General features: G+C 48.1%; 1 protein-coding gene across 8 annotated transcripts in view; it reads left to right on the forward strand.

The window, feature by feature from the left end:
• Nucleotides 1-25,832, forward strand: part of ITSN2 (intersectin 2) — a 1,402,222-nt gene that overhangs the window by 1,076,627 nt on the left and 299,763 nt on the right. For all 8 annotated transcript variants that reach the window (XM_078647702.1, XM_078647706.1, XM_078647705.1 and 5 more), the window contains one exon: nt 21,625-21,816. In XM_078647702.1, coding sequence (XP_078503828.1) covers nt 21,625-21,816 — 192 coding nt within the window. The remainder of the gene's footprint in view (nt 1-21,624; nt 21,817-25,832) is intronic.

Raw genomic sequence — 25,832 nt, forward strand, 5'->3', positions numbered from 1 at the left:
TTCACTGAAAGTCAAGGCACCTGTAAGCTAGCATTGAAGTAGTATAAGATACAAGGTCCCCATTGGTAGGGTCACTTTATATCCGATAATCACTATGAAAATTTAATTCTGTGACAAGTCACTATTGCCATCGAGAAACTATCTCGGGTGGTAATATTGACCGAATCGTATGTAAGCAAGAGTGCAGTGGACGGTTGGCGGCAATTCAATTAAAGCTGGCCTTAATACACTGAAAGAGTGGTTCTCGGTCATACACACCTAAGCTTAAACTTTCTTTTTTTTTTTTTTTTTTTGCAAATGATAAGCATACCTACTACTTAACAGAATGTTTTCATTCACATGTCTCAATATTCAATTCTCCTTTATTTATTTCTAATTCTAGATTTGTATCATTTTTGTTTGCTACAATTTTTTGTTTTAATTTGGATCTGTGTCACATATCTTTGTATGACGTTGTTACACTGTTGTCTCCTGATTGTTATATGTTCTTTGCTAAATGTTGGCTTTTTACCATCTATTGTTGTATGGTAGCTGTTGTAAGAAGTTGGGGGTAGTAGTTGAGAGGGGTGAGTACCCACCTCAACAAATTACAACATACCTTCTCGGAGTGAAGCAGTAAAGTGATTAAATTAACCTGAGTTGAGCCCCCTGGTAGCTGTGGGGCAGAGCAGAGAGGTTTAACTTAGAGGCAATGTGTATAGTATTTATGTAGTACCAAAACAGTCAAAACACAACACAATAAAAATCCCAAATCAATTTAGAAAAATAGAGTAAATATTAAAAAGTAAAATGACGGGGCGTAGCTAAGCCGCGAAGCGCGATGGCCGCAGTTTAGCGGAGCTCAGGTAATCCTTCTCATTCCCCATCTGTCCGGCACAAGTATCCAAACTCCAATTGTGCAGCCCTTGAAGGGGAAGGGATCCGACACACGATCCTGACACTGCGGACCTCGGAAGAAGATCAGAGGTGGAGATCTGGCCGTGATGGGACGAAGGGACCGGGGCCTCGCGTAGTGACCGAGTCAGAGAGTGAATGTCATCCCAGTGACCCTCTGCAAGTGATTCGGGGACGGAGAGCCCCTATGTGTGTACCCTGCTGCGATTGACGCGGGGCATCTGCGGGAGACCCGGATCGGACCCTAGATCATCCGAGGCCTGGACGAGGAGTGAGCGCCGGGGCCTCGAGTGAGGGAGCAGACATTATATAGGCCCGAGCGAAAGGGTGAACTGTCCGGTGTGCTCCGCAGAAAACTGCGACCTGCCGATCGGGGCCTGCCCGAAGGGGGTTTTCCTCCACCCTCCCCCCCTTCTACATCGGAAATATAAAACTGTGGAGGTGAGTACCCATAAACGGGGAGTGATGCATCAGAGTGGAGATCTGGGGGACGACGGAGGCCTGGCAACCAGCGTGAAAGCATAGTTGAGGAATGGGCACCCCCAACTAGGCCGTGATCTTCTGGAGGCCGCAGCGGACACGCCATAGATATCGTGCTCCCACCCGCCAGTGAAACAACATACAGAGACGGTCTGAGGGGCTATACAGTGAAGGCCTATCCGGATTGCCGATGTGCTTGCGGCGCCTTGAGACTCTTAATCACTGCGAATAGAGTGCCATTAGTGCACTTGCCACCGGCGCTACTGTCACTTGTCCAGCTTAATGCCCAATGTGAATTGGATTATCTGCTATTTCAGCGGGCACATACATTGCAGTCTGCCCTCCAGGAACTGAGGCTAGAGCCGTACTGGACCTGTGCCCCCCCCCCCGAATCCCCGCTGAGAGACCTATTACTGCCCTTGTTGACTGGCTTGCATGATAGCCCTTCAGGGGATGAAACTCATTAGTACCTCTGCGCGTCCTGCCCTCTCGGACTGTGGCGTGGGAGCGTTCTGTCAGACACCAGGTGAGGGCACGAATCGCGAGCAGACATTGCTGACACCTATCTGCCCATCGCTGACTCAGCGGCGACCCCTGCGCGATCGCGGGAGAGACAGGGTGAGGTGACGTAGTGATCAGCGGCATTGGGTCGTGTCGTTTTGGCTGTCGACACACCTGGCACAAGGGAAAGCGGCGCGATGTCGTCATCGAGGGGCAACAAACCAGTACAACAGAACAGACTGGACAGGTACACGCTCCCTAAGACAACGCTGCCAGAATCCTCCCCCGCGTGCAAAGGTGGGGCGGCGCAGAGAGAGGCCACGCCAGAACCCACACTTAAAGACTTCCTGGAAGCGATCACAGGTATTAGGACTTCCCTAGAACATAAGATGGATACCATCGCTGTAGAAGTCAACCTGCTCCTGGCAGATATGAATAAAAATAATGAACGTGTTAAGCAAATTGAACTGACCACTGCGAGCCTAGTGGAAGGCGCCTCCCAACTGCAATTAGAAGTCAAGGACCTACAAACGTTCCGAAAATTTGCAGAAACCAAGCTGGATGATTATGAAGGACACATACGTCCCAACAACGTACGGATCTTAGGTGTCCCAGAAAAATCAGAGAGGCAGGTCACAGATCTCTTTGTGGAAGAACTCAACCTCAACCACCTGCAACCCAAGGGACTGGGAAAAGGTTTCATCATCAAGAGAGCCCACAGAGTCCACGGGGTGGGAATTTTAGTTAAGAAATCGTTTCCCTTCACAGTGCAGTCCACATGGTCCGATACCCAGGGTAGGTACATAGGAATCACAGGACAGTGGGAAGGCCGTACTATTACATGTGTCTCAGTATATGTTCCCCCTGGCCTTCAGAGTGAGACATATAAGGATCTGGGTGCTGTACTCCTGTCCTTCCCGCAAGGCCTCTTCATCGTGGGAGGAAATTTAAAAGCAGTGGTATCCGGTGTTCTGGACCGTCACCCCCGCGGGACATTAGACCAGCATAGTGGTGGCTATCTACCTTTATCGAGGCCGTTGGACTGGTGGATGGATGGAGGATGCATAACTAAGATAGGGCTAAGTACACCTTCCTGTCTGGTGCTCATCGTAGTCTGTCCCGCATCGGCTACATCCTTGTCCCGGCGTCGCAGATATGAGATATTCGAGAGGTCCGCCATCTGGGCAGGGGCATCTCAGATCATTCTCCGGTCTGGAAGCATAGGGTCCTGGGCCAAATGAGTGCAGGGAGAATTGCTCCCATTAATCCTTGGTATTTACGTGACCCCGAAATTTGAAAGAAGATAAATCCGACCACGGATCATTATTTCCGAGAAAATGAGGGAACTGTGCAATCAGCCTATAAGTCAGTTATCCGTGGGGAAGCCATATCCCTTATTACGGGTAAGAAAAAAGACAAACAAAAAGACTTGGTAATGGCAGAAGACGAAGTAATTAAATTGGAAGAGGAGTTGGAGCATACAGTTGCACCTTGCACCTTCTAAGCCTAAAGCAAGACGAATTCAAAGGCATAGCAACAGATAGAGCAAGGGAGCAGGGGAGGGAAACGCAGAGTAGATTATATGAACAGGGAGACAAGGCAGGGAAGTTGATTGCATGGTTGGATAGGAAGGAATGGGCAGCCCGATTGGCTGGAGATGGAGCCGATCCAATCACTGCCCCGCAACTCATAGCTGACCGAATTGCAGAATATTATCAGCAAGTCTACAAAACGGAGGGGATGTACACGGAGGGAAACAATGTTGCCCTACTTTGGAATATTGTGCTCCCCACCCTGACTGACGCGAATCGTGAGTACCTTGAGGTCCGCTTTTTCGAATGACGAGGTGGCTCAGGCGATACGAGCGATTAATTCTGGGAAACGGTCGAGTTGTAAAAGTTGAGACCAGACAAGATAGCCCCCTACCTTGATTCGATGTTTATGGATAGCAGAGAAAGAGGGACACTCCCTATGGATCAGAGGATTGCTAACATTGTAGTTATTCATAAAGATGGCAAACTTAAAACCTGTTGCACGTCCTATAGACAGATATCATGGCTCAATGCAGAACCCAAGATCCTAGCTAAAATGTTGGCGACACGCCTCGTAAAAGTGATCGATACCCTGGTACACCCTGACCAATCAGGCTTCATGCCACACGGTAACACAGCCATAAATCTGTGCAAGCTACATGGGGTGTTGGGCAGAGCTACAACTATCCTAGAGCCCGCAGTCCTAGTGTCAATGGATGCCCATGGGCCAAGTTGTCATGAACAACCGCAAATCAGCAGTATTCCAACTCAGCCGTGGAACGCGTCAAGGGTGTCCATTATCACACCTCCTATTTGCCTTAGCAATGGAGCCCTTGGCGGCGTGGATCCGCAGAGATCCCATGATTCGCGGTATGCGTTGGTTCCCGGAATGGGAAGATAAGATATTGTTATACGCGGACGATATTCTGCTGTACCTGACCTCCCCGAGAGCCTCTTTAATATGCCTACTAGACATCCTTGCAGTATTCGGCAGCTACTCCGGATTTAACATAAACTGGTCTAAGTCCGTTATCTATATCCTGCAAGGAAAACTGCCCGTTCTCCCGAAAGGCTGCCTGATACAGATAATCTCAGATGGCTTTCGATACCTCGGCATATTCATTACATTGAACTCCACACTCTGCTTCACTCACAATCTCTTGCCGCCAATTCAGGAATTGAAGGGTAATATCAATGACTGGAAGTCCTTGCCTTGTTCTCTCTGTTGGGGAAAGCTGTCCTTTTTAAAATCATGGCTCTTCCCCGTTTCCTCTATGCCCTCCAGAACTCAATGGATTCAGTTCCCAAATCAAATTTTAAAGAGATTGAAACTCTACCAGGAACTCTCTTATGGGACAGCAAACCTAGGATTGCCCTAGCTAAACTCACCCTCAACTGGTACGATAGTGGCATCAGTCTACTGGATGTTAAAAAATATTATTGGGCGGCCCATCTGGCTGCGATAAGCCAGGGGCTGTATGGTCGTCCGGACGATCCAGGATACGCTATGAATAGATGGCTCCTCCCAGGTGGGGACTATAGTAGAGCACTCTATTCTAAACCCTGTAAATACCCCCTCAAAGGTCCGACCGTGCACTCAGTCCATGTGTGGCATGAGGTGAACAAACACCTGGGATGGGACCGTAGACTCACACTGGCAACTCCCCTCTGGAACTCTGAAAGAATGGGGAGCCTGTGGCAAACTAAAGGGTTTTACAAATGGGACCTCAAAGGTATTTCCCAGATTAAGGAACTCTGGGTCAAGGATGCAATCCTCCCCTTTGCATCTCTTCAAGAGCAATAGAGCCTGGCAGGCACTGAGTATTATAGGTATCTTCAGGCCCGACATGCACTCCACACTCACATAGCTTGTAAGTCCTCCTCCCCAATGCATTCCTCTTGAGAATAGAATACTCGACGGCCATCTTCCCGAAAACACCATCTCTCTGATCTACAAAAAACTCATAAACAATATGGAAGACACACTTCAGTCCCTCAAGGAAAAATGGGTTAAAGACGGACTAGAACTGGATGAGGAAGACTGACAGGATGTGGTCTCCTCCCCGAGGGAAGTAGTGGTTCAAGCATGGTTATGTTTAGTGCAGCTAAAAATTCTACACAGAGTTTACATCACCGGGCCGGACTTGGTCCGCATGTGCAGGACAGATTGTAGGACAGATAGTGGAGAGTGCATACGAAGGTGTGGGGAGATGGGTACATTTATCCAAATTATATGGGAATGTGAACATATACAAACATACTGGAGGGCCGGAGGGCGGAGCTTGCCGGCGTCGATGCCAGACGTGTAAGAGCGGAGCTCCGCGCCATTACCCGAACAATATACTTCATTATCCTTCCTAAACGGACCCCCGCAGCGAATTGAGTGAGGGGCGGTGTGCTGACCCCTGCTGACACCCCCGGTGGGCCTTCCGGAGCAGATCGGCGGTGGTACGGGGAAGATACGAGCCCCGCAGACGTTCGCGCCACTAGGCCCAAAAGCAGCGGCCTCGCCTGGAGAACTGGCCGGTGTGCGTGCTCCGACGTGCGGCTGACGGCGGCGTAAGGCCCGACGGACCTGCTTTCCCCCTGACTGCTGGGAAACCACTGGAGTGCCGGCGGTCTCAGACAGCCCCGGCGGACAGAGTGCAGGTGCGGGACCACGAGGGGGACTGTTGCTGAGCCCCGGAGGTCGTTTTACTCGGGGTGCCTGGTACCAGACGATCGGTCGGCGGCTGCACACGGGCATAGCGGCCCTGGCCACTGGAGCCCGCTCTCACCCCCCCAGGACCTGAGGTATGCCGCGGGGTCCCCACCGCATGTGACACGAGCGGCCAGCGCACCAGAGCAAACAAGCTTGGGGGATTGAATACTGGACAACAATTGTATTGCGCTGAGGGAGGTAGAGAGGGGCAGCTACTGGACACTGGGAGCTGCGCGCCGCCGGAGCATTCGACCTTAGGACATCGGGGGGCCTACAGACCTGTGAGCACGTGTGCCTAACCACTGGGGGAAACTTGACTGTGCCATTGCTACGCGGGCAGAGACTGGGGTGTACAGCTGAACTGAACTTGGAAGTTTGTTAACTACAGTGGCTCCCAGTTGCTCCTGCTCCCCGGATACAAAAGAACACTGCGGATATTGGGGGTGCGACTCTGCTGGTGGGGAACCCCTCTCCGGTTGGACCGAGCGATTGAAAGTAGAGCGTTGCCCACGCCCGGTGTCGCACTATGGGCAAGAACGACAGGACTCAAACGAAATTGGCGTTCGAACAGCGTAAGACCAGGACCCCTGAGGAATCGCCGCCTGACCCATCCCAGCAGGGGCGCTGGCTCAGAGAACACTATGTACACTGACATTAAAGACATGCTAGTCTCCATGGAAAAGGGGTTACAGGACAGCATGGCCTCCATAGGTACGAAAATCGACGCACTCACCTACCGCATGGACCGCATGTCGGAGCGTGTAGACAAACAATCGGAGAGGCTGGACATGTCGGAGCGACGGTTGACTGAGGTAGAGGAGGCCCAGACTGAATGGGACAAGGATCGCAAGCAGTTCTCCAAGCTACTGCAGGTCATTCAAGACAAGTCCGAGGATTTGGAGGCACGCTCCAGAAGATCGAATATCCGCATCACTGGGATTTCGGAGACGACCCAGACTGGGAAGATGGAACTATTCGTGGAGAAGCTCCTGGTCACCCTGCTGGGCGATGATGTTTTCTCCCCGATGTTCATAGTGGAGAGGGCGCACCGCACGCTAGGCCCGCGCCCGCGCACGGGAGCCGCGCCGCGTACGATAATAGCTAAACTACTGAATTACAGGGATCGAGACGCGGCGTTGAGGGTGGCCAGGGACAAGGGGAAGCTGCAATTCGAGGGCATGGACGTCTCCTTATACCCAGACTTCACGGCTAAAGTGCAGGAGGAGAGACGACACTTTGCCCCCTACAAGAAGCAATTGCGAGACCTAGGCCTGGACTACGCGATGCTGTATCCGGCGAAGCTACGGGTCAATCGGCAGGGACATTCTCATTTTTTCACGGACCCTAAGTCTCTTCAGAAGTCATTGAAGGAGTGGGCCAAGGAACAACGGAGAAGCCCGCGCGGGCAAGCTGAGGACCTCACCGACGATAGCCGCCTTGACGAACAGGAATGACCACCTGCCTTATCTAAGGCTTGAACTACTGTCGGATGTATATAATTTTTTGGCATTGAGGGATTGGACATCAATCGTTTAGAGCGATCGCCAGTAGAGACCTATGGCTGGAAAGCGGAGAGGCCTGCACTCTGTGACTTGCTGCCTGGTGGCGGCTGGGTGAGATAGTTTCATTTCATTTACACCGGCATCACACCCTGTGAACTATAAAAATGTTGGGAGCCGCTTTGGCTTGTTCTTGTGTAGTGATATGTCTAGTGCTCACTGCTACTCCCAACTGCACATGGTCCTCCATAGCGGTAGGGTGTGGGACACTGCTCGGAGGGATGCCTGCGGTGTGTCAAGTAGCACCCTGGATTGGGTGTCCGTTGTGGGAAACTTGTTTGGGGTAATGGCGCCGAGGGCTAGTCTGCAGCGATAGTTCACCGACACACGAGTGTGTGATTCACTTGGTGACCTCCGCCCTAGAGCCTTTGGCCCAGCATTTCCCCGAGCTGCCTTCATTAGGGAGTACTCAGGGAATGGTTTCAGGTTTGCATGTGGGGAATGGGGAGGGGTTCTGTCTGGCCAGGTTGGGGGTGGCCTGCAGTGGGTGGGGGGGTGGTTGGGTGGGGGGATGTTATTGCAGCACAGTTATGGTTGTGTGTCTTGAATTCCGCATAATCTCGAATGCTTATGTTGGGCATGGAATGTTCACACAGGGTGTGTACCTGCAGAGACAATTTACCAGCCGGGTGAGTCTATTGTGCACAAACACTGTACTTTTAATCTATCATGGCTGACCTGAAAGGTGTATCTGAAGATGGTGACCATACCACACTGAAAGTGTTGACCTGGAATGTCAGGGGGCTGAATGACCACCGTAAACTCAGGAAAGTGCTGCACTACCTACACAGGCACCATATTGACCTGGCCCTCATACAGGAATCCCATCTCCCCCCTCAGAGTAAGATGCACACCACTAGAGGTTTGGGGGGTAATAGCCTGGCAGCGGGTTTCACTACGCACTCCAGAGGGGTGGTAACATGGGTGAATCCTCGTTCACACTTGAAGCAGACACTACTGGCGGCAGACACTGAAGGTCGCTATTTGATAACCAGGTGTGTGGGAAAAGGTCATGACTTTATAGTGATAAATGTGTATGGGCCGAACTTTGATAATCCAGAGTTCTATGCGACACTGGCCAGGCTCTGCAGATCTTATGCTTCCTCTAATATGCTTTGGGGTGGGGATTTCAATTTTGTATTTGACCCTACCAGGGATAGATCCAGGGGACCATCCCGTCCACCTTCCGCCGCGGCACTACTGATGCAGGTAGAACTTCTCAAACTTGACATCGTGGATGTGTGGCGCTACAAACATCCCATGCAGGGGGATTTACACACTACTCAGCCTTCCACGACATCCACACGAGAATTGATTACTTCCTGGCGTCCCAAACACTTCTCCCTTGGACCCGGGGATGCACGGTGCTCCCAAGGACCCTGTCGGACCATTCTCCGCTGCTTTTGACCCTAGAGACCCCTACAAAGCGGATTCCCCCATTCACGTGGCGATTCCCTCCCTACTCGTTGCTGGATGAAGTATTTAGAGGGGAGCTGGCGAATGACATAGACACTTTCTTTGAGACTAACCTGGGGTCTGTTGATAGTTTCCAAACGCTGTGGGACTCATTCAAGGCTTACATTCGAGGGATGGCTATGGCTAAACACTCCAGTGTGCTTAAGGCCATTCGACAGCGGTTGAAACACCTTGAATCGCTATTGCAGAATGCCGAGAATAGACAGCGCACTGACCCGGACGCTGCAGTTGCAGAACAGCTCAAAACACTACTAGCTGAATATAATGAAGAGGCAGACAGGGAGGTACACCACATGGGCAAATACGCCACGGCACGGATTTATGGGGAGGGTGACAGACCTGGCTCTATCCTAGCCAGAATACTGAGACAGGAAAGGAAACCGTTGGTAATAGAGGAACTCCGAACTGCCACAGGAGAGGTTCTGACAGATGAGTCTGAGATTATAGGAGAATTGAAAGACTACTATGCTGACCTCTATAAGTCTAAGGCTTCCTATATGGAAGAAGAGATTGAGGACTACCTAAGCTATATAAAAATGCCTTTCCTGACGAACGCACAGAAGGAATTCTTGTCGACACCGATACAAGAGGACGAAATTAGGGACGCTTTGGGAGGGATGCGTGACGGAAGCGCTCCTGGGGCGGATGGCCTCACAGTGGGCTTTTATAAGGTATACTTAGACAAACTGATCCCACACCTGTTGGCCCTCTTTGACGACATATGCGAGGAGGGGAGTGTATCCCTGACCATGAGCGAAGCGCTTTTAGTCACAATTTTGAAACCTGGGAAACCCCCCGACTTGTGCGGTTCCTATCGTCCACTCTCCTTATTGAACGTAGACGCCAAGCTGTATGCAAAGATTCTGGCCACGCGTTTGGCCCTCCTAGTCCCAGACCTAGTGGCCCCAGAGCAGGCTGGGTTCGTCCCAGATCGTAACTTGACTTATAATATTCGTACTGTGTTGGGAACGATGCAGCATGTCCGACAGGACAAAAAAGCGATCGCAGTTTTCCTGGATATGGAAAAGGCCTTCGACTCCGTCGAGTGGCCATTCATGGTCAGAGTGCTGAGGAAATTGGGGTTGGGAGAACCCTTCCTGCAAATGTTAGGGGCTTTATATCATACACCCACTGCCAGACTGCGAGTGGGAGACTATGTCACAGACGCCTTTGGAATAAGTAGAGGTACTAGGCAGGGGTGCCCCCTCTCCCCGCTCTTATACGCCTTAATTGCGGAACCCTTGGCATGCGCTATTAGGGAATATCACGCGGCTGAAGGTATCAACTTCCCAACGTACAAAATTGGTATCTCCACGTATGCTGACGATACCCTGCTGTATGTTCGGGATCCGGAATCCAACCTTAAATCAGTGATCAGAGAGGTTGTGCGGTTCGGGGTCCTCTCGGGCCTAAAGGTCAACTGGACCAAGTCAGTTGTGTTCCCCCTAACACCAGTAACGGAACCATTCGAGATGGAATATCCGCTGCAGTGGTCCACGGACCCGGTACGATACCTGGGAATACGACTACACACGGACCCCGAAACGCTGCTCCGGGAGAACTATGGGACTGCGTTTTCCAGGTTAGTTGACGACGTAGACATATGGTGCAGGCTTCCCCTGTCGCTCATGGGTAGGATAGCTATCGTGAAAATGGTAGTTCTACCTAGGTTTCTGTTTCTGTTCAATAATTTACCTATTGTCCTCTCGAAGGCCTTCTTCAAACAATTGACACAAGCTCTAACGAGACTTGCCTGGGGGGGTGGCCAGCCTAGAATTCAATGGAGAGTACTGACACTGCCATATGAAATGGGGGGCCTAGGTGCTCCGGATATGGAAAGATATTACAGGGTGGCACAGGCAGCTCACTTGCACTCGTGGATACACGGGCACCCTCGCACTCCGCATGTAACTCTAGAACGCTTGTTCGCGGAGCCCACGCCATTGCCGGCCACGGTCTGCCTTCCGGTGGACCGTAGGGTTGGCCAGCTTGACTCCATAAAAGCCACGAACCATGCCTGGCATGAGCTGGCGAAGGCGCAGGGATGTGATTTACTGTACTCCCCCATCATGCCAATCGAATGGGCAATATGGCTCCCTTTGCTGATGGAGAGAGGAGTCACGAGATCGCTAGCAGGTCTTGGGATCACGAAATTGGAAGACTTGTTCTTGGACGGGACGGTGAAGACATGGGAACAGCTGCCCCCAGTGCGGGCTGAAGCGTCGTTGTTAACACGCTTTCAATATCACAGACTCCGTAGCGCGATGCAGGAAATCTTGGGCCCGGAGCTGGCAGAGCCATCTGAATTGCCGGAACTCACTTACGTCCTTAAGACAGTGTCCTCTCGCAAGTTGGTAACGAACCTAAATAAACTGTGAGTTTGTCATAAACAACTCCTACCCTCCAAAGCCAGAGCAGAGTGGCAGCACGACCTGCAGACGCAGATAGATGATGCAATGTGGACCTATTGCTGTGTCAGCACGAAAAAAATTTCATTGACCGGACGGCACAGACTGGTGCATTTCAAGTATTTGAACCGGGTTTACTACACGCCGGAGAGACTGCACAGATATGGTCTGAGACAGTCCCTGGAGTGCGAACGCTGCCATGCACAAGTAGCCGACTTCCTGCACATGGCGTGGAACTGCCCTGGGATCCAAAAATTTTGGGGAGAAGTGTTCTCGGAAGTAAGCCTGTTACTGAATACGGAGATTGAGGTCTCCCCGGCGCTGGCCCTGCTTGGATACTCGAAGCCGCTTCCGGTGGCGTTGCGGCGTCTGGTGGATATGGCTTTCCTTATGGCCAGACGAGTTGTCGCCACCTGCTGGATGAGGGGCCCGTTACCTACTAAGGAGAAATGGAACAGAGATATGTTGTACTGCTGCACTCAATCGGAAGTATATAGTGAACTGCTCCCCCCTAAGAGTCGCCCCAAGAACTTCTGGAGTCTGTACAAGGCACATGCAGAGGTCGGCGGGGGTGGGGAGGGCAGTGAGCAGGATGTTGGTTCGTCTGAGCCAGAGGATACAGGGACTCAGGGATTGGGAACGGGCCGGAGGCGGGAAGTTGCTCTGGGTTAGATACACGGACACGGTCTCTAGCATGGATAGTGTGAGTGGGTTGGGACTGTGGGCACACTTAATGTGGGTATTTGGGCCTGCTGGGGGGTCGGGTGGGGGGGGGGGCTGGGCGGCTGGCTAGGGACGCTTGGCGTGTCTCCCGTTCCTTCCTCGTCCCTCCCCCCCCCCCCCGGCTGCTCCCTGGGGAGACACTCGGTTAATCCAACTAGAGAGGTGGTGCGGGCTGACACACAATTGACATTAATGGGTGGGGGGTTAGTTGGGGTAGGTAGTAGTTGTTTTCTTTTACGCTCGGGGGGGTATGGGTTTGCAGCACTAGGGGTTGGGCTGAACGACGGCTAGTAACACACTGCAAAGGGCACTGAGTGGCTGCGGGTATGAACGTGCTGAGTTGCTGGCCACATAATTATTGCATACTGTTGCACCATGCTCTCCTTGAACGCCGCCGGGCCTCCGGGATGTCGGCAAACAGGCTGTGTTCATATCCGTGATTGTGATTGCATGTGCTGTTTCAATTCCGGCGTCCGGCCTTGCTGTGCTGCGAGAAGTGCGCCCTGTAACTTGTTTGACAACGAAATAAAGGTTTTTGAAACTTAAAAAAAAAAAAAACATACTGGAGGGCCATACATGACACTCTCCGGTAGATACTGGCAGTCGATTTGCAGCCCGAGGTACGCAGATGCCTTCTTAATGTTTGGGAGCCAACGGACCTAACCTCATATACTAAGCAATGGGCAACCCTAGCAGTAATGGTTGCTAAAAGGAACATAGCACAAAATTGGCGGGGCTCACCAGCCGCCAACACTAGGAAAATGGAAGGAAGATCTGGACTGGTGCATGTTCCGGGAAAAATCGGTCTATGTAGCCAGAGGATGTCCCGGGAAACGAGGCAAAGTATGGAGGCCCTGGAATTTGTATAGAGGAAATATCTGCACCCCCAAGCTCCCCTGAATGACCACGAGACTCTTGTAACCCCCCAACCATCGTGTATTATTTATTATGAATTGATTCTCTGTAACCCATGTCCGAGAATTGGAAGATGTATTGTCTCCTGCACATGTGTCAAAGTAGTCTGTAATGTCGATTTGTGTAATAATAAAAAAGATTTATAAAAACCAAAAAAAAAGTAAAATGACACCTGAATGACAAAAATCCAATATGGGAAACCTAGGCTATTCGTATTTTTAAGTTTAAATGTAAGGATAGCACTAAAAAGCATAAAACGCAACCCGCGGTCATCTGTTGTGCTTCACCACTACCTAGGCACAAGTAAAGGCCAAGTGTAATGGAGCTCTTGTCGGATACAGTAACCAGGTTCCACCTGGTCTGAAGTTTTACCTCTCTGAAATGGAAGTCAAAAATCTCCAGTGGGGCAAGACAGCAGGCTGTAGCTGAAGAAGGCTCTATGTCATCTGATAGCCGATGTTTGAGGTCTTGGTGAAGCCTTTGACTTTTAGCGGAAATCTCCGAGTGGGAGAAATTTTTATTTTGTGCCCAGAGAAGGTCAGGTTCTTTTGGCTCCTTTGCTAGGTGCAGATTCCTTCCTTCGGACTTACTTTTTGGAGCTTGGATTCATCCAGTTAGGTAAGGCTGCAGACTGTAGCCAAAGATAGTTGCACAAGGCTAGATACCGTCTCCGTGAGATCCAGCTGAATTGCATTTGCTGCTGCAGAAAAGCTCAGAGCAGGAGCAATCTGAATCTTTGGCCCGGCGGAAGCACAGCTTCGTTGTATCGGCTTGGCAGATTGGTCCCCATCTTCAATAGGTCTTTGGAGACATAGGTTTATAAGTCCCAGGTTTTAGGATATGTTTGGATGAGTACAATTTGACATCTGCCAAGGTTCCAGGACCCTGGGGACAGCACATGGGAGTCCTTACTTATGCCAGCATAGGTCAGCAGCAGGTCCCAAGTCTGGTTGATTTTAATCTGATCAGCCGTGCAGTTGAAGAAAAGGCCTCTTGAACAGAAAGTCAGCCTAATGACCCTTAAAGTCCACCACTTTGTCCTGGTTACAAGAGAGCGAGAATGTCCAGTCTTTTAGGCTCTGCCCAGGTGTCAGACCACTTATCCAGTCTACAACTGTTCTTCCACAGGTCCGGAAAGTGTTCTGACGAGGGTGCTGTAGATGCCACCTTTAGTTTCCAGGAGTAATCCTACCCAATTTTGCAGCATTTCGTGTATCCTCTACACCAAACAATCCAACAGTGCCCCTCTCTCCCTAAATCTGAGATGGTAAAACTGTTCTTCACCAGTGCATAGCCAGTATGTCCACTCCATTAAAAAGAGCAACCCCTCATCTGTGGTTATTTTAAACCAGTTCTGATGGCAGCCCCTGTCCCACTTGGCTTGGTGCTTTCCTGACTGGGTAAACAAACAAGGACCCTGCCTAAGTATCAGCTTACATTTGCCTGTGACAGGGTGGGCCTCTTTAAAGTTAATCAAGTACCTGGATACAGCCTAGGTCATAATCCTGCCAGAGGAACAGAATACCTCCCTACACCCAAAGCCTTGGTCTCAGCATCGGGGTGCCAGTTCATACATAATCAAGGGGCCTAGCTCCTGGCTGACAATTAAAAATGTGCAACATACGTGACATGAATTTTCAATTCTATTAAGGACACGGAGGCAAGGATTATGCTTCTCATTTCTTTACTGCAATAAATTCAGCAGCCAATAAAATAACAGAAAAACAAAACACTACAATACCCATGAACAACCATAAAGTCTCTCCCTATATAAGCTCAGTACAAGGAAACAGTGTCTTCTTTCTCTGAACGACATCCAACAGTTAAGTCCATGATAACCATTGTTATAAAACGTGGAAACTTCTCCAGAATACCTAGTAGCCCAACGGGGCTCTACCTCCAAACCTGGATCCAAATCCAGCTGAACTCGCAAAACTCCTTGGAAGGAGTAACATCTGATACGAATCATCAAACATAATTTGTGATCGGCACCTGAAATATAAGGAATACGCCGTAACACAGTTCACCATATGTCTTCAGCAGTCAAAGGAAAGGGAACGGAAAACCAGGAAACATATGCAATATAAAATGTGATACATATCTCAATACATAGACAATTGGGTGGGATAATCCTTGCCTCCGTGTCCTTAATAGAATTGAAAATTCTTGTCACGTATGTTCACAAATGTTTAATTCTATGTCAGGACCGGAGGCTCCGATTATGCTTGTTCAAAGCATTAGCCACCACTACAGATGCTATGTCTACAATAGGTTTGTAGTAAAAAGATTTAAAACAAGATTCTGACGACCAGTCGGCTGCATTCATATTATCATTCAAGCTCACACCCAAAGAGAAAGACATAGAAGCCATCGCTCCACGAGCTGAATGAGCTCTAAATTTTCAAACATCAATGCCTGCTTCCGCCATTAACCAGCGTGTCTATCTAGCCAAAGTAGCTGGAGTCACAGGACGGAATGGTTTTTGTAAAGCAATCACTAATTGACCATTCATGTCAGAATGAAACTCTGCTGTACTTACCTCGTAATCCTTCAAACATTGAATTACACATAATTTAGGATTAGCAGGGAAGACTGGACAGGATACCGAAGAGGCATTACATTTAGTCCACCTAGAAATAGGAAAAGTCACACCCTCCGTGGAGAGTCTTCTCCCAGCCAGATCCAAAGCTCTGACGTCTGAAACCCTCTTGCATGATACTAAACAATGTAGAATAGTCAATTTAGCTGATAATTGCTTTCTAGACAAATATTTGTTAGAGGGCCAGGTTTCAAGAAGTCTCAGAACAGATGAAACATCCCACAATTCAGAATACTTTGAATAAGGAGGTTTGTCCATATGTATACCTCTGAGCAATTTACATACTAAGGGATGTTCACCTACAGGTTTACCGTGGACCGTTGTGTGACCCGCTGAAATGGCTGACCGAAAATTGTTGACAGTCCTATAAGCCAAACCTGAGGCAGCTAGGGAAGCCACACAATTTACCATCAAGGAGACATGTGCACTAACGGTATCCACTTCCCGTTTAGAGCACCAGCTACACCAACGTTTCCAAGCAGAGGAATATCTCTTACGCCGGTTAGCTGACCAGGCCTCAGAAATTAATTTGTCAGCATCTCCTGAAAGGCCTGGGATCTTCCATCTGCCCCTGAAACCCTATAGGCTACTAGATGAAGATGCCCCAACCCTATCAGAGGATGAGGGGCTTTTTGAGGGTCCAGCAATAGGTTCCAGAGCTGCAGCAGGAGGATCGGGGTTGCACACAACACTTTGAGGATTATGGGATACCAGGGCTGAGCCCTCCAAAGGGGGGTGATCAGAATCAATTCTGAGTGATGGCGCCGAATCTGAGCTAGAACCCTGGCGATCATCATGAACTGAGGGAAGGTGTAGCAGAGGGTCACTGGCCAAGTCTGAAGAAAGGCATCCGTGGCTAATGGCTCCCGATACGGACGCCAACTGAAAAAGGAAGCCACCTGTCTGTTGAGGCGAGAGGCAAATAGGTCTATCTTTCATGGACCCCAAAAACTAACTAATGACTGGAAGACTCTGGGATGAATTCGCCACTCGTGAAGTCCTGAAGATGTTGAGAGTGCTGGTCGGCCACCTCGTTGTTGCGACCAGGAAGATATTCTACTATTACTGAAATCCTGTGCTGCAGGCAAAACTGCCAAAAATCCTTTGCTATCTCTGCCAACATTTTAGACTTGGTCCCCCCCAGTTTGTTTACATATCGGACGGCAGATATGTTGTCCATGTGGAGAAGGATGCAACAATCTGTCTTTTGGGGGGAAAGACAACGAATCGCAAAAGAAACCTGCGATAAGCTCAAGACAATTTATATGCAGCGAAGGTTCTTCCGGTGACCACCTGCCTCTAGTTGACAACTGGCCGCAGCGCGTTCTCCAACCCCACCTGCTGGCATCGGATTCTGTCACCACTTCTGGGCTGGATCCGAAGAGGGCTCGGCCATTCCAAGCCTCCATGTGGTCTAACCACCATTGCATCTTCAACCTCGCCTCCTCCGAGAGAGGAATCTGATCTGCATACCCAAGGCCTTTCCGGAGATGCTGAATTTTCAGTCATTGCAGCGCACGGTAGTGGAGGGGGCCCTGAAATATCGCTTGGATCGACGAAGAGAGGAGTCCCACGATCCGGACTACAGATCTCAAGGACACAATCTGTTTATTTGCTTTCTGGTCGGGCAGGCGGATTTGACAAGATAGGGAGTCGATCTGAAACCCCAAGAACTCTATGGATTGGGTTGGCACTAGGATCGACTTCTGCAGATATACCAAGAATCCCAGACTCTGAAGAACGTCGATCGCCCATTCCAGGTGAGTTACTACCAGGCGAGGGCATCAAGCCATAATTAAGATGTCGTCTAAATAAGTAATCAGACGCACACCTTTTGCTCTTAGAGATTCTGCTACCGGCCGCATGAGTTTCGTGAAGCACCAAGGTGCCGACTGAAGGTTGAAGGGAAAACCTGGAACTCGTAGCAAATCCCCTGCCAGAGAAACTGCAAGAATCAACGATGGGGAGCAAAGATTGGAACTGAAAGATAGGTGTCCTTCAGGTCTAGGCGAACTAGCCAGTAGCCCTCTTGAAGAAGATCGCGCAAGAGATGGATGCATTACATCTTGAAGTGGCGATACACCACCCAACCATTGAAACCCTTGAGGTTTAACACTAGTCTGGACCCACCTCCTTTCTTTTCCACCAGAAAAATGCTGCTAGGGAAGCTGTGAGGGGCCGTAGCCACAATCACTCCTTTGCGAAGAAGGGAATCTATTTCTTCGGAAATAAAGGCCTGATCTTGTTGGGAAAAATACATGTGATGAGGGGCCGAAATCTGAGTCAGGGAATTGTAAAAATCGATTTTGAAGCCCTGCACGGTCTCCAGCATCCATGCATCTTATGATGAATCCTGCCCCCCAGAGTTACCTCGGAATAAAGAATAATTCTCACCTGCATGTCTGGACTCTTGTTGTCCACCTTGGTTACCTCCAAACCTGGTTTTCCGGAACCGGTTTCTGGCAGGGCGAGTGGGGTAGAAGGAGGGGTTGTTATAGTTGGGGGTCCTGATAACCACCTCTCTGCTGGAACTGTCCCCTCGGGGCTGCTTGATTATTTCCCCGGCCGAACGATTGCCCACAAAAACATCCAACCCTGCCAAAAACGGTCTGAATGCTTGTTTGAGTGAGCCTTGGGCTTTATCTAAGCCACTAAAAGTGGCAACGAATTTGGTGAGTTCTTTCAGGAACGGTTGTCTGAAGAGTAGGCCTTGGGCTAGCGGGCCTGACTCGGAGGAGGCGAGTTCGGCCAACTTAGGGTCCAGTTTCAAAAGGATAGAGCGCCTATGCTCACTCGACATGTCACAGCTGGCATCGCCCAATTGGTAGATCGCCCGCTGAGCCCAGCCAATCAGTTCCTCAGGGTCTATGGCCATTGCCGAGTAGTTGCCATGGAAACCAAGTTATAGGATCTTTGTAAGGGGACCTGCCATATCCAATAATTTATCCTGACCGGTTCTCCAAGCCTTATCTAAACTCGTTTTTGGGTCCTTCGAGTATTTTTTAAGGTAGGTCAGCATTGAGGGGTCTACCTCTGGTGTCTCTGCTACTTGGCCTGCGAGGTCTGGTCTAGGGCTTTTGGAGCAGAGACGTGCTCTCACGTCTTTGTCAAACGCTTGACAAAGGTGAGCCTGAACATAGTCTGCCACTTCTTGCGGTGGGTGCAAGGCTGTGGAGTTAGGGTGCACAATTTCAGTAGGGTCGAAAATCAGGAGTTTGGGACGGGAGGATGTCTGTTCTTTCCTGGCCTTCTTAGAGGGGCGAGGAGCCTCCTCCTGGTCTGAGGATGTATCGGAGGAGTCCTCGTGGGGAGTCTCCGTGATAGTCGCCTCACTCTTGGGGTTCCCATAGGCATGATCTGAAGCCATGGACTTGGCTAGTTTAGCAAAATCTGCTGTGTGAGGGTTCCCACTGGCCTTGGATGGGGACCTGGGGTGGGAAGCCAGCCCTGCTGTTGAGCATAGGAGCAAAGATGACGTTTGATTGGCTCAATAGCCCTGACCAGTGCTCTATTTACGCAGTGTTGTACTTCAGCGTCAAGGACTTCAACAAGGTTCTGCTCCATAGAACCCGAAGGATCATCATCACCATACTCCTCCTCATAGTAAAATTCAGACTTTTTGAGGGTATGTATACTTTGAGGAGACATAGAATTAGAGCTCATGCAAATTGTCCTCTAGAGGCTTTAAGCAAGGAAAAGGTAACTTTCTAAAAGTACCCCTCCCAAAATATTTATTACAAATCCAACTTTACCGGTGAATTGCAGTTGTTATAAATATTTTTAAAAGCCCAATAATTACATTTGTAGGTGTTCCTAGCCAGACATGGCATTATCATATCACTGTGTTTTCCTATGTAACAGCCAACCTTTTACAGTGAAAATAAGTAAGGCCTACTTATGGATTGCCTATTAATATTTAAAAGGAAGGTTTAGACCTATCAAAAGGGGTTATTTTAGCAGGTCGGATCAGCAGTTTAAAAACAGCATAGCCAGGCCACAGATGGTAGACCTGCAGTCCTGTTTACATTGTCACTACAGTGAGTGGCACAGTTGGTGCTGCAACGCAATAGTGACATTTAACTTACTGGCCCAAGTACCATTTGTACCATATGTTGAGAACTTTTTAAGTAGGTTAAATTTGCCAATCAGGGGCATGCCATTTTCATCATGTTGAAAGGGGTAGGACAGGCACTTTATCTATATGCTTAGTAGGGGTAAAGTGCTCAGAGTTCCACACCCAGCATAAATAGGGCTAAGCACAAAAATTAAGGGTGACCCTGCAGAAAGGTCACATTTCCTACAACCTTATTTTTGTTTTCATTGATTAAAGCACGTAATTCTTCCTTCATGCCCAAAACACTTATGGTGACTCTTCCCCTATCTCACACCTTCCATTCCCTCCCTCCTTTCCTTTAGCAATGCTGTGAAGCACGCCAGGCCTCCTGACTTTTCAAAGTCGGCTACCATTTTTAAACCATTGCGATGGATTAGCACGCCGTTGCTGGTTGTGCTCTCAACATTTATAACAGCTCTGCTGATCGTTTTGTACTGCAAGTCTTCCAGATGCCCTGCTTTCCTGTTTTGTAGGGTTTATTTGTAATCCTTAAACTTTGTATCTACTGAAACCTTTTACACAGGTTGAAATGCATTCATCCACCCTATAAGTAATGTGTGCTGCACATGTAACTCATTTAATTCACCATAGACAGCTTTACTGATGTGGACAGGTACTAATTCACCCCCACCTCCTTCTTAGTCAATTCAGCTGGGACCCATTGGCCTGAAGTAAGTTCGATGTTTTCCTATTTCAATTTGTCTTATGCCCAGCCCTGTGGTTGTACTAATACCATTGTTTTCTATTGCCCTGCTCTGATAGTGAACTTTTAATCCCTTAATAAGGTCGAAACACTGTCGACTTAAGCACAGTTAGACTCTTGGACCCTATCCCTTGATACATATCATTCTTAAAGGGGAATTCATTGCTCAGCGATGGCCAATCCTTCCATCTATTAATTCGCGAGTCTACTCTTTTCGTCAGGTTTTTTCACTCGAGCATGTAGGAGTACAAAAACGTCATTTCTGTAGTTGATTTCACTTGTAAATAAAATTAGCACTACTTTGATAAGTAAAGAGGTTGTGGCTGACATTTCACTACTGATTTGCACAATTTAATGTCAAGTGGCCTAAATCAATGGCCAATACTATATTGGATGTTGCAAAAATAGTCCACAGTAATCCACTTTATCTTTTTATATCAAGTTTGCATATGTTTCTTTGGTGGCACATTGGGTTACCATTGTTGTATGTATAACTGTTTTGAGTGTGGCACCTACTGAGTGATATTTAAATATAGTTCAGAGTGCCACCTGACACCTGGGAAATTATAATGATTCCACCACAAATAAAATGGTAGACAATAATTGTTCATTATGCCTGTAAGTCTCATTACGTCTTTCTTCTCTATCATATATTTTATGTAGTTATGTGGGTTTATGCCAGTAGCCTGTTTAAGCTTTACATTGTAACGTGTGTGTAGAAAATACATTAGGCTTTTTTTTTTATATGAAACTCTTAATTGCCATGAGTGCCAAATAAGAGTGTGCTATCCAAACTGTGTTTAGAGGAGCACAGTTTGCATGATAGAAACCAAGAGGTATGTGGTCTCCTTATTTATCCAAGCATGTGTCCTCCACCTGTCTCCCAACAGTTACCAAGTCTTGCAATGTGTGATTATTTGACCAATGTTGAAGGTGAGCTAAATTCTTTTTATAGATGTAAAGAGGTTCATTACAAGCTCTCTACTAATCTATCTCAATCATCTTTTTTTCCTTACCAGTGTGTCAAGTTATTGCAATGTATGATTACGTGGCCAATAATGAGGATGAGCTAAATTTTACCAAAGGGCAACTTATTAATGTAATCAATAAGGATGATCCTGATTGGTGGCAAGGAGAGATCAATGGAGTAATGGGACTTTTCCCATCGAACTATGTGACAATGACAACAGACTCTGATCCAAGCCAGCAATGTAAGTAACAATATTTTATTTACCATCAATTTGAATAAAGATATATGTCTGTGACTGTAGAGACGCATGCTTCGCATACCCCTCCCATCTAGTGTAAGCCTCAAACATTTGCAAATTGTTTATCTTCTGAAAAGCTTCTAGAGTCACAAGATGTGTTGTAAGTCCTCTTCGTAGTCTATATTGCTCATGGAAACTGACTCCATGTTAGATTGTTATTTTTACACCATTGGGTTTCAGATATGCACCTAATGGGCTCAGATTTCACTGTGTTCTCCGCCTGCCTGTCAGACCCCAGTTGCTGTCTAGGTGTGCTTCTGGCATTGGGCTCCTTCGTGCTCTGTTACCAGCTCTGTTTTCAACTAAAAGCTCTCTAGTTTCATGGATGCAACATGGAGCAACAGAACCTGTCCATCACTCTGGACATCTTCAGAGGAAAATCCCTGCAGCACCCAACAACAGGGGGCAGCCTGCCCAGCCTAGCAACAGGTGCCCAGCCCAGAGCTGCTTTCACAGGGTGAATCTGAATATTACCAGCTAAACAATGTCTATCCAGCACCATGGACTGCGCTTCGGGTCAAAACCGTGCCAAGGGTCGTCAGTATACCAGCAACTCGGGAAATCCTGAAACAGTTACACTTCACGCTGAGTCAGGTCACTACTCCTGCATGAGTTTGGTATCTAGTTCCGAGCATACCAGTGGAGGCAAATTCACCTACAGGCCACCACCCTGATTGGGCTCCGGTCAGCACTGACAAAAGCCTTCAGAGACTACTAGGTCTTCAACCAAGACTGTTGACCCCCACAAGCAGGCGTTAGTGGTGAAGTCTTCCTCTGCTCCAAAGTGCTCAACAGCACTTAAAGCTGCCTCTGCTCCAAATTCTTCATTGGAGACCAAACCATAATCATCAGCAAAGCCTTCCTTGAGGCTGAAGCCTCAGTCGGCTGAGAAGTGTCACTAAGGTCCTAAGAATTAAAATAAAGACTCAAACCTCCAACAACATTATGAAGGAGGACATCAATGGCCCAATCTTGGAGAGATCACAGCAATATCTGGATGCTGTGCAACAGCGTCTCTTCATTCACCCCCCTCACAGGCAAGATATTAACAAGGTTGTTTTCCCCATTGCCTAAACACCAGGGCGGTCTCAGCCATGTCCCAGGGGAGGGTTACTACTCCTGCAACCCTACTGCTATGCCCAGCAGTAAAGTACAGGGGTAGTAACCCATCCCTAAAAAAGAAAATAGCTGACTGGTAGTTTTACTCATACCAGTGGCTCCCAATTAAGGGAAACTGGGCTGCAGACTAGGTATAGTTAATATGTTACAATCCCCTTTAGATTTAGTAACAATGGGGCACATGCATCATTGATAGCTTTTGCGATTCCTAATTTGCGAAAATTACCGAATCACAAATTAAGAATTGCAAAATGCTATGCATCATTTTTTTCACTATTTATTTGCGAATCGGTAAAAATCGCAATTTTTACCAATTCTCAAATAAATAGCGAATTCCAAAGTGCATTTTCGCAATTCCCATTGATTCCTATGGGCTGAAAGGCCCATAGGAGTCAATGGGAAGGCAGTTAAGAATTCGCAATTTGTTGATGCATTCCACGGGTGCAGGGGGGTCCAAAGGACCCCCCACTGCACCCCTGAAATGTATTTGAAAGTGCATGTTTCACACACACATGTCCTAAGGACATGTGTGTCTGTAACATGACTCTTTAAAAAATGCATTTTTTAGTTTTTGTAAACATTTTCGCAAATTAACACGAGGTTCAACCTCGTGTTAATTTGCACTTCCAAATTCGCAATTTTTGAAAAAATGATGCATTGCATTTAAGGAATCGCACAAATGCGAATCCTTAAATGCATTCGCTTTTTTTGGAAGTGCAAAAAAAAGCGAATTGTGCAACAAAGTTTGATGCATCCCAAAAATGGTTTTTGCATTCGCAAACGGCCGATTTTACCGATTCGCACCGTTTGCAAATGCAAAAACCAATGATGCATGTGCCCCAATATCCAAAGTACTCCTTGGGATATGATTGAGCCCACCCTGGTTTTTAGGTACCGGGGTCTGACCCAATGATGAAGCATGACACCAATAGGGTGTGTGAGGGTTCATAAAGAATACGCTTATGAGCTCTTCTAAAGGACAGGATGGTAGTTTTAAACTAAGGCAAAATAAAGAAGAGCTGGTAGGATACTTTTTTATTACTTGTATACTAGCCATTATACAACACAGCTCCTGCTTCAAACTGCTTTCCACCCCTCCCAACAAGCATCTCTCTCTTCTGAATAAAGGGCCGTAGATGCCATGCCTGCAATAGCCACGGGCAGGGTTATATTTGTTATTCTTCCTCATTCCCAGGAACAACAGTTCCGTTAGGCCTGCCCTCAATTTCAGGACCCTCAACCGCTACAGCGTATTCGGAACATTTCTGAATGGCAACCCTGCGGGAGGTCTTTCCCCTTTTTCAACAAGGGGTTTTCATGCAGGCGCTCTCTCTTAACAACACCTCCTTCCATAGTCCCATTCATCCTACCCACCGGTAAGTGGACATCACTACCAGTTCAAAGTACTCAACCTCAGGGTCCCCATGACCCCAAAGATATTCACAAAATGTCTGGCTGTGGTGGTGGTGGTAATTCTCCGCCCGGAGGGAATCCATGTCTTTCCTGCCCCAACGACTGACTGCACAAAAGCAGCAGCTGACCTCAGTGTCTCACCAATGGCAATGTCCTTGCTTCACACATTGGGCTTTACTATAAATGCCACTAAGTGTCATCTGCAACCTCATCAGATACAGCCCTTCCTTGTCACCATCTAAAATAACATCCCAGGCATAGCATACCCTAATAAAAGGTCTTAGCTTTTCAGCACCTGCTGCCTCTTTTTCAGCCCAAATGTCAGATCACTGTTCGCACAGTCATGAGTCTTCTGGGAGTGATGGCATCTAGCATTGCAATCATTCTCCATGAAAGTTTGAAGGTAGTCCCCATTCAAAGAGTGTTGGGCTATTCTTGGTCACAGGCCCAGGGTCAGTATCTAACCTAGTGGTGGTTCAGGCCAGGGCTCACTGCTCTTTGCTGAGTTGATCAACCACTAGTCCGATGCAAGACAGGTCTTTAGCAGACCTTGATCGGCATCTGACCAGTATAAGAGAAATCTCTCTCATGGGCTGGGGTGCAAATCATCTCATAATCACATTTTCACCTGCTGTGTAGAAAACAATCGAACATAGAGTACACAAAAAACAAGAGTCAGCACATCTTGTGACTCAAGACATTTTCTCAAAAGAAAACAATTTACAAAATGTTCGTCTGAGCCCAACACTAGATGGCATGAGTATGTTAAGCATGTGAATCTATAGCACTACAAAAAGATCCTTGCAGGTTATGCAGGTAATTTGCTCTGGACATTACTTAAGTAAATAATAATCTAGAGTTAATTGATTTACAGCTTAAAATGTTTTTAGCGTAGTTAAGAATGAGAAAACCTAAAAATGCCTAAACTTCGCATGTAGGCCATCGTCATGCGAAATTCTCGTTTCATCATTAAACTGAAGGCCCATCTTAATCTGGGAATTACAGATTTGGATTCCTAATCGGCCACTGAAAAATTCCCCATCAGTCTCCCTTCACAGATTCCCAGTATCAAAAGAGATCACTGCAGTACCCTTTAAAGTGTGAAAGCAAATGCATTTGGGTTGTGCCACCAAAGTACTCTTAGCAATAGGCCTAGCATTCAACCCCTTGTGTTTTTTACTGCACACTCGATTCGATTTTCTTCACACTGGATGGGCCATGATTAAGGTAGTTTTTCTGATTGAGGCTCGTGTAGCATCAGCCTCTTGATCTTGAAGATTGCCGCATTGTGGAGGGGCAGGGAGCCTTGTCCCCTGAATGATGGAATGAGTAGCGTCATGCGAGATCATTCATAACTGTACCTGTGGCTATATTGGCTGGGAGATTGAAGAATTTGTGCTCACTGCTAGTTCTGCTCCCCTTTCCTG

The sequence above is a fragment of the Lissotriton helveticus genome, chromosome 6, assembly GCF_964261635.1.
Source record: "Lissotriton helveticus chromosome 6, aLisHel1.1, whole genome shotgun sequence".
Classification (NCBI taxonomy): domain Eukaryota; kingdom Metazoa; phylum Chordata; class Amphibia; order Caudata; family Salamandridae; genus Lissotriton; species Lissotriton helveticus.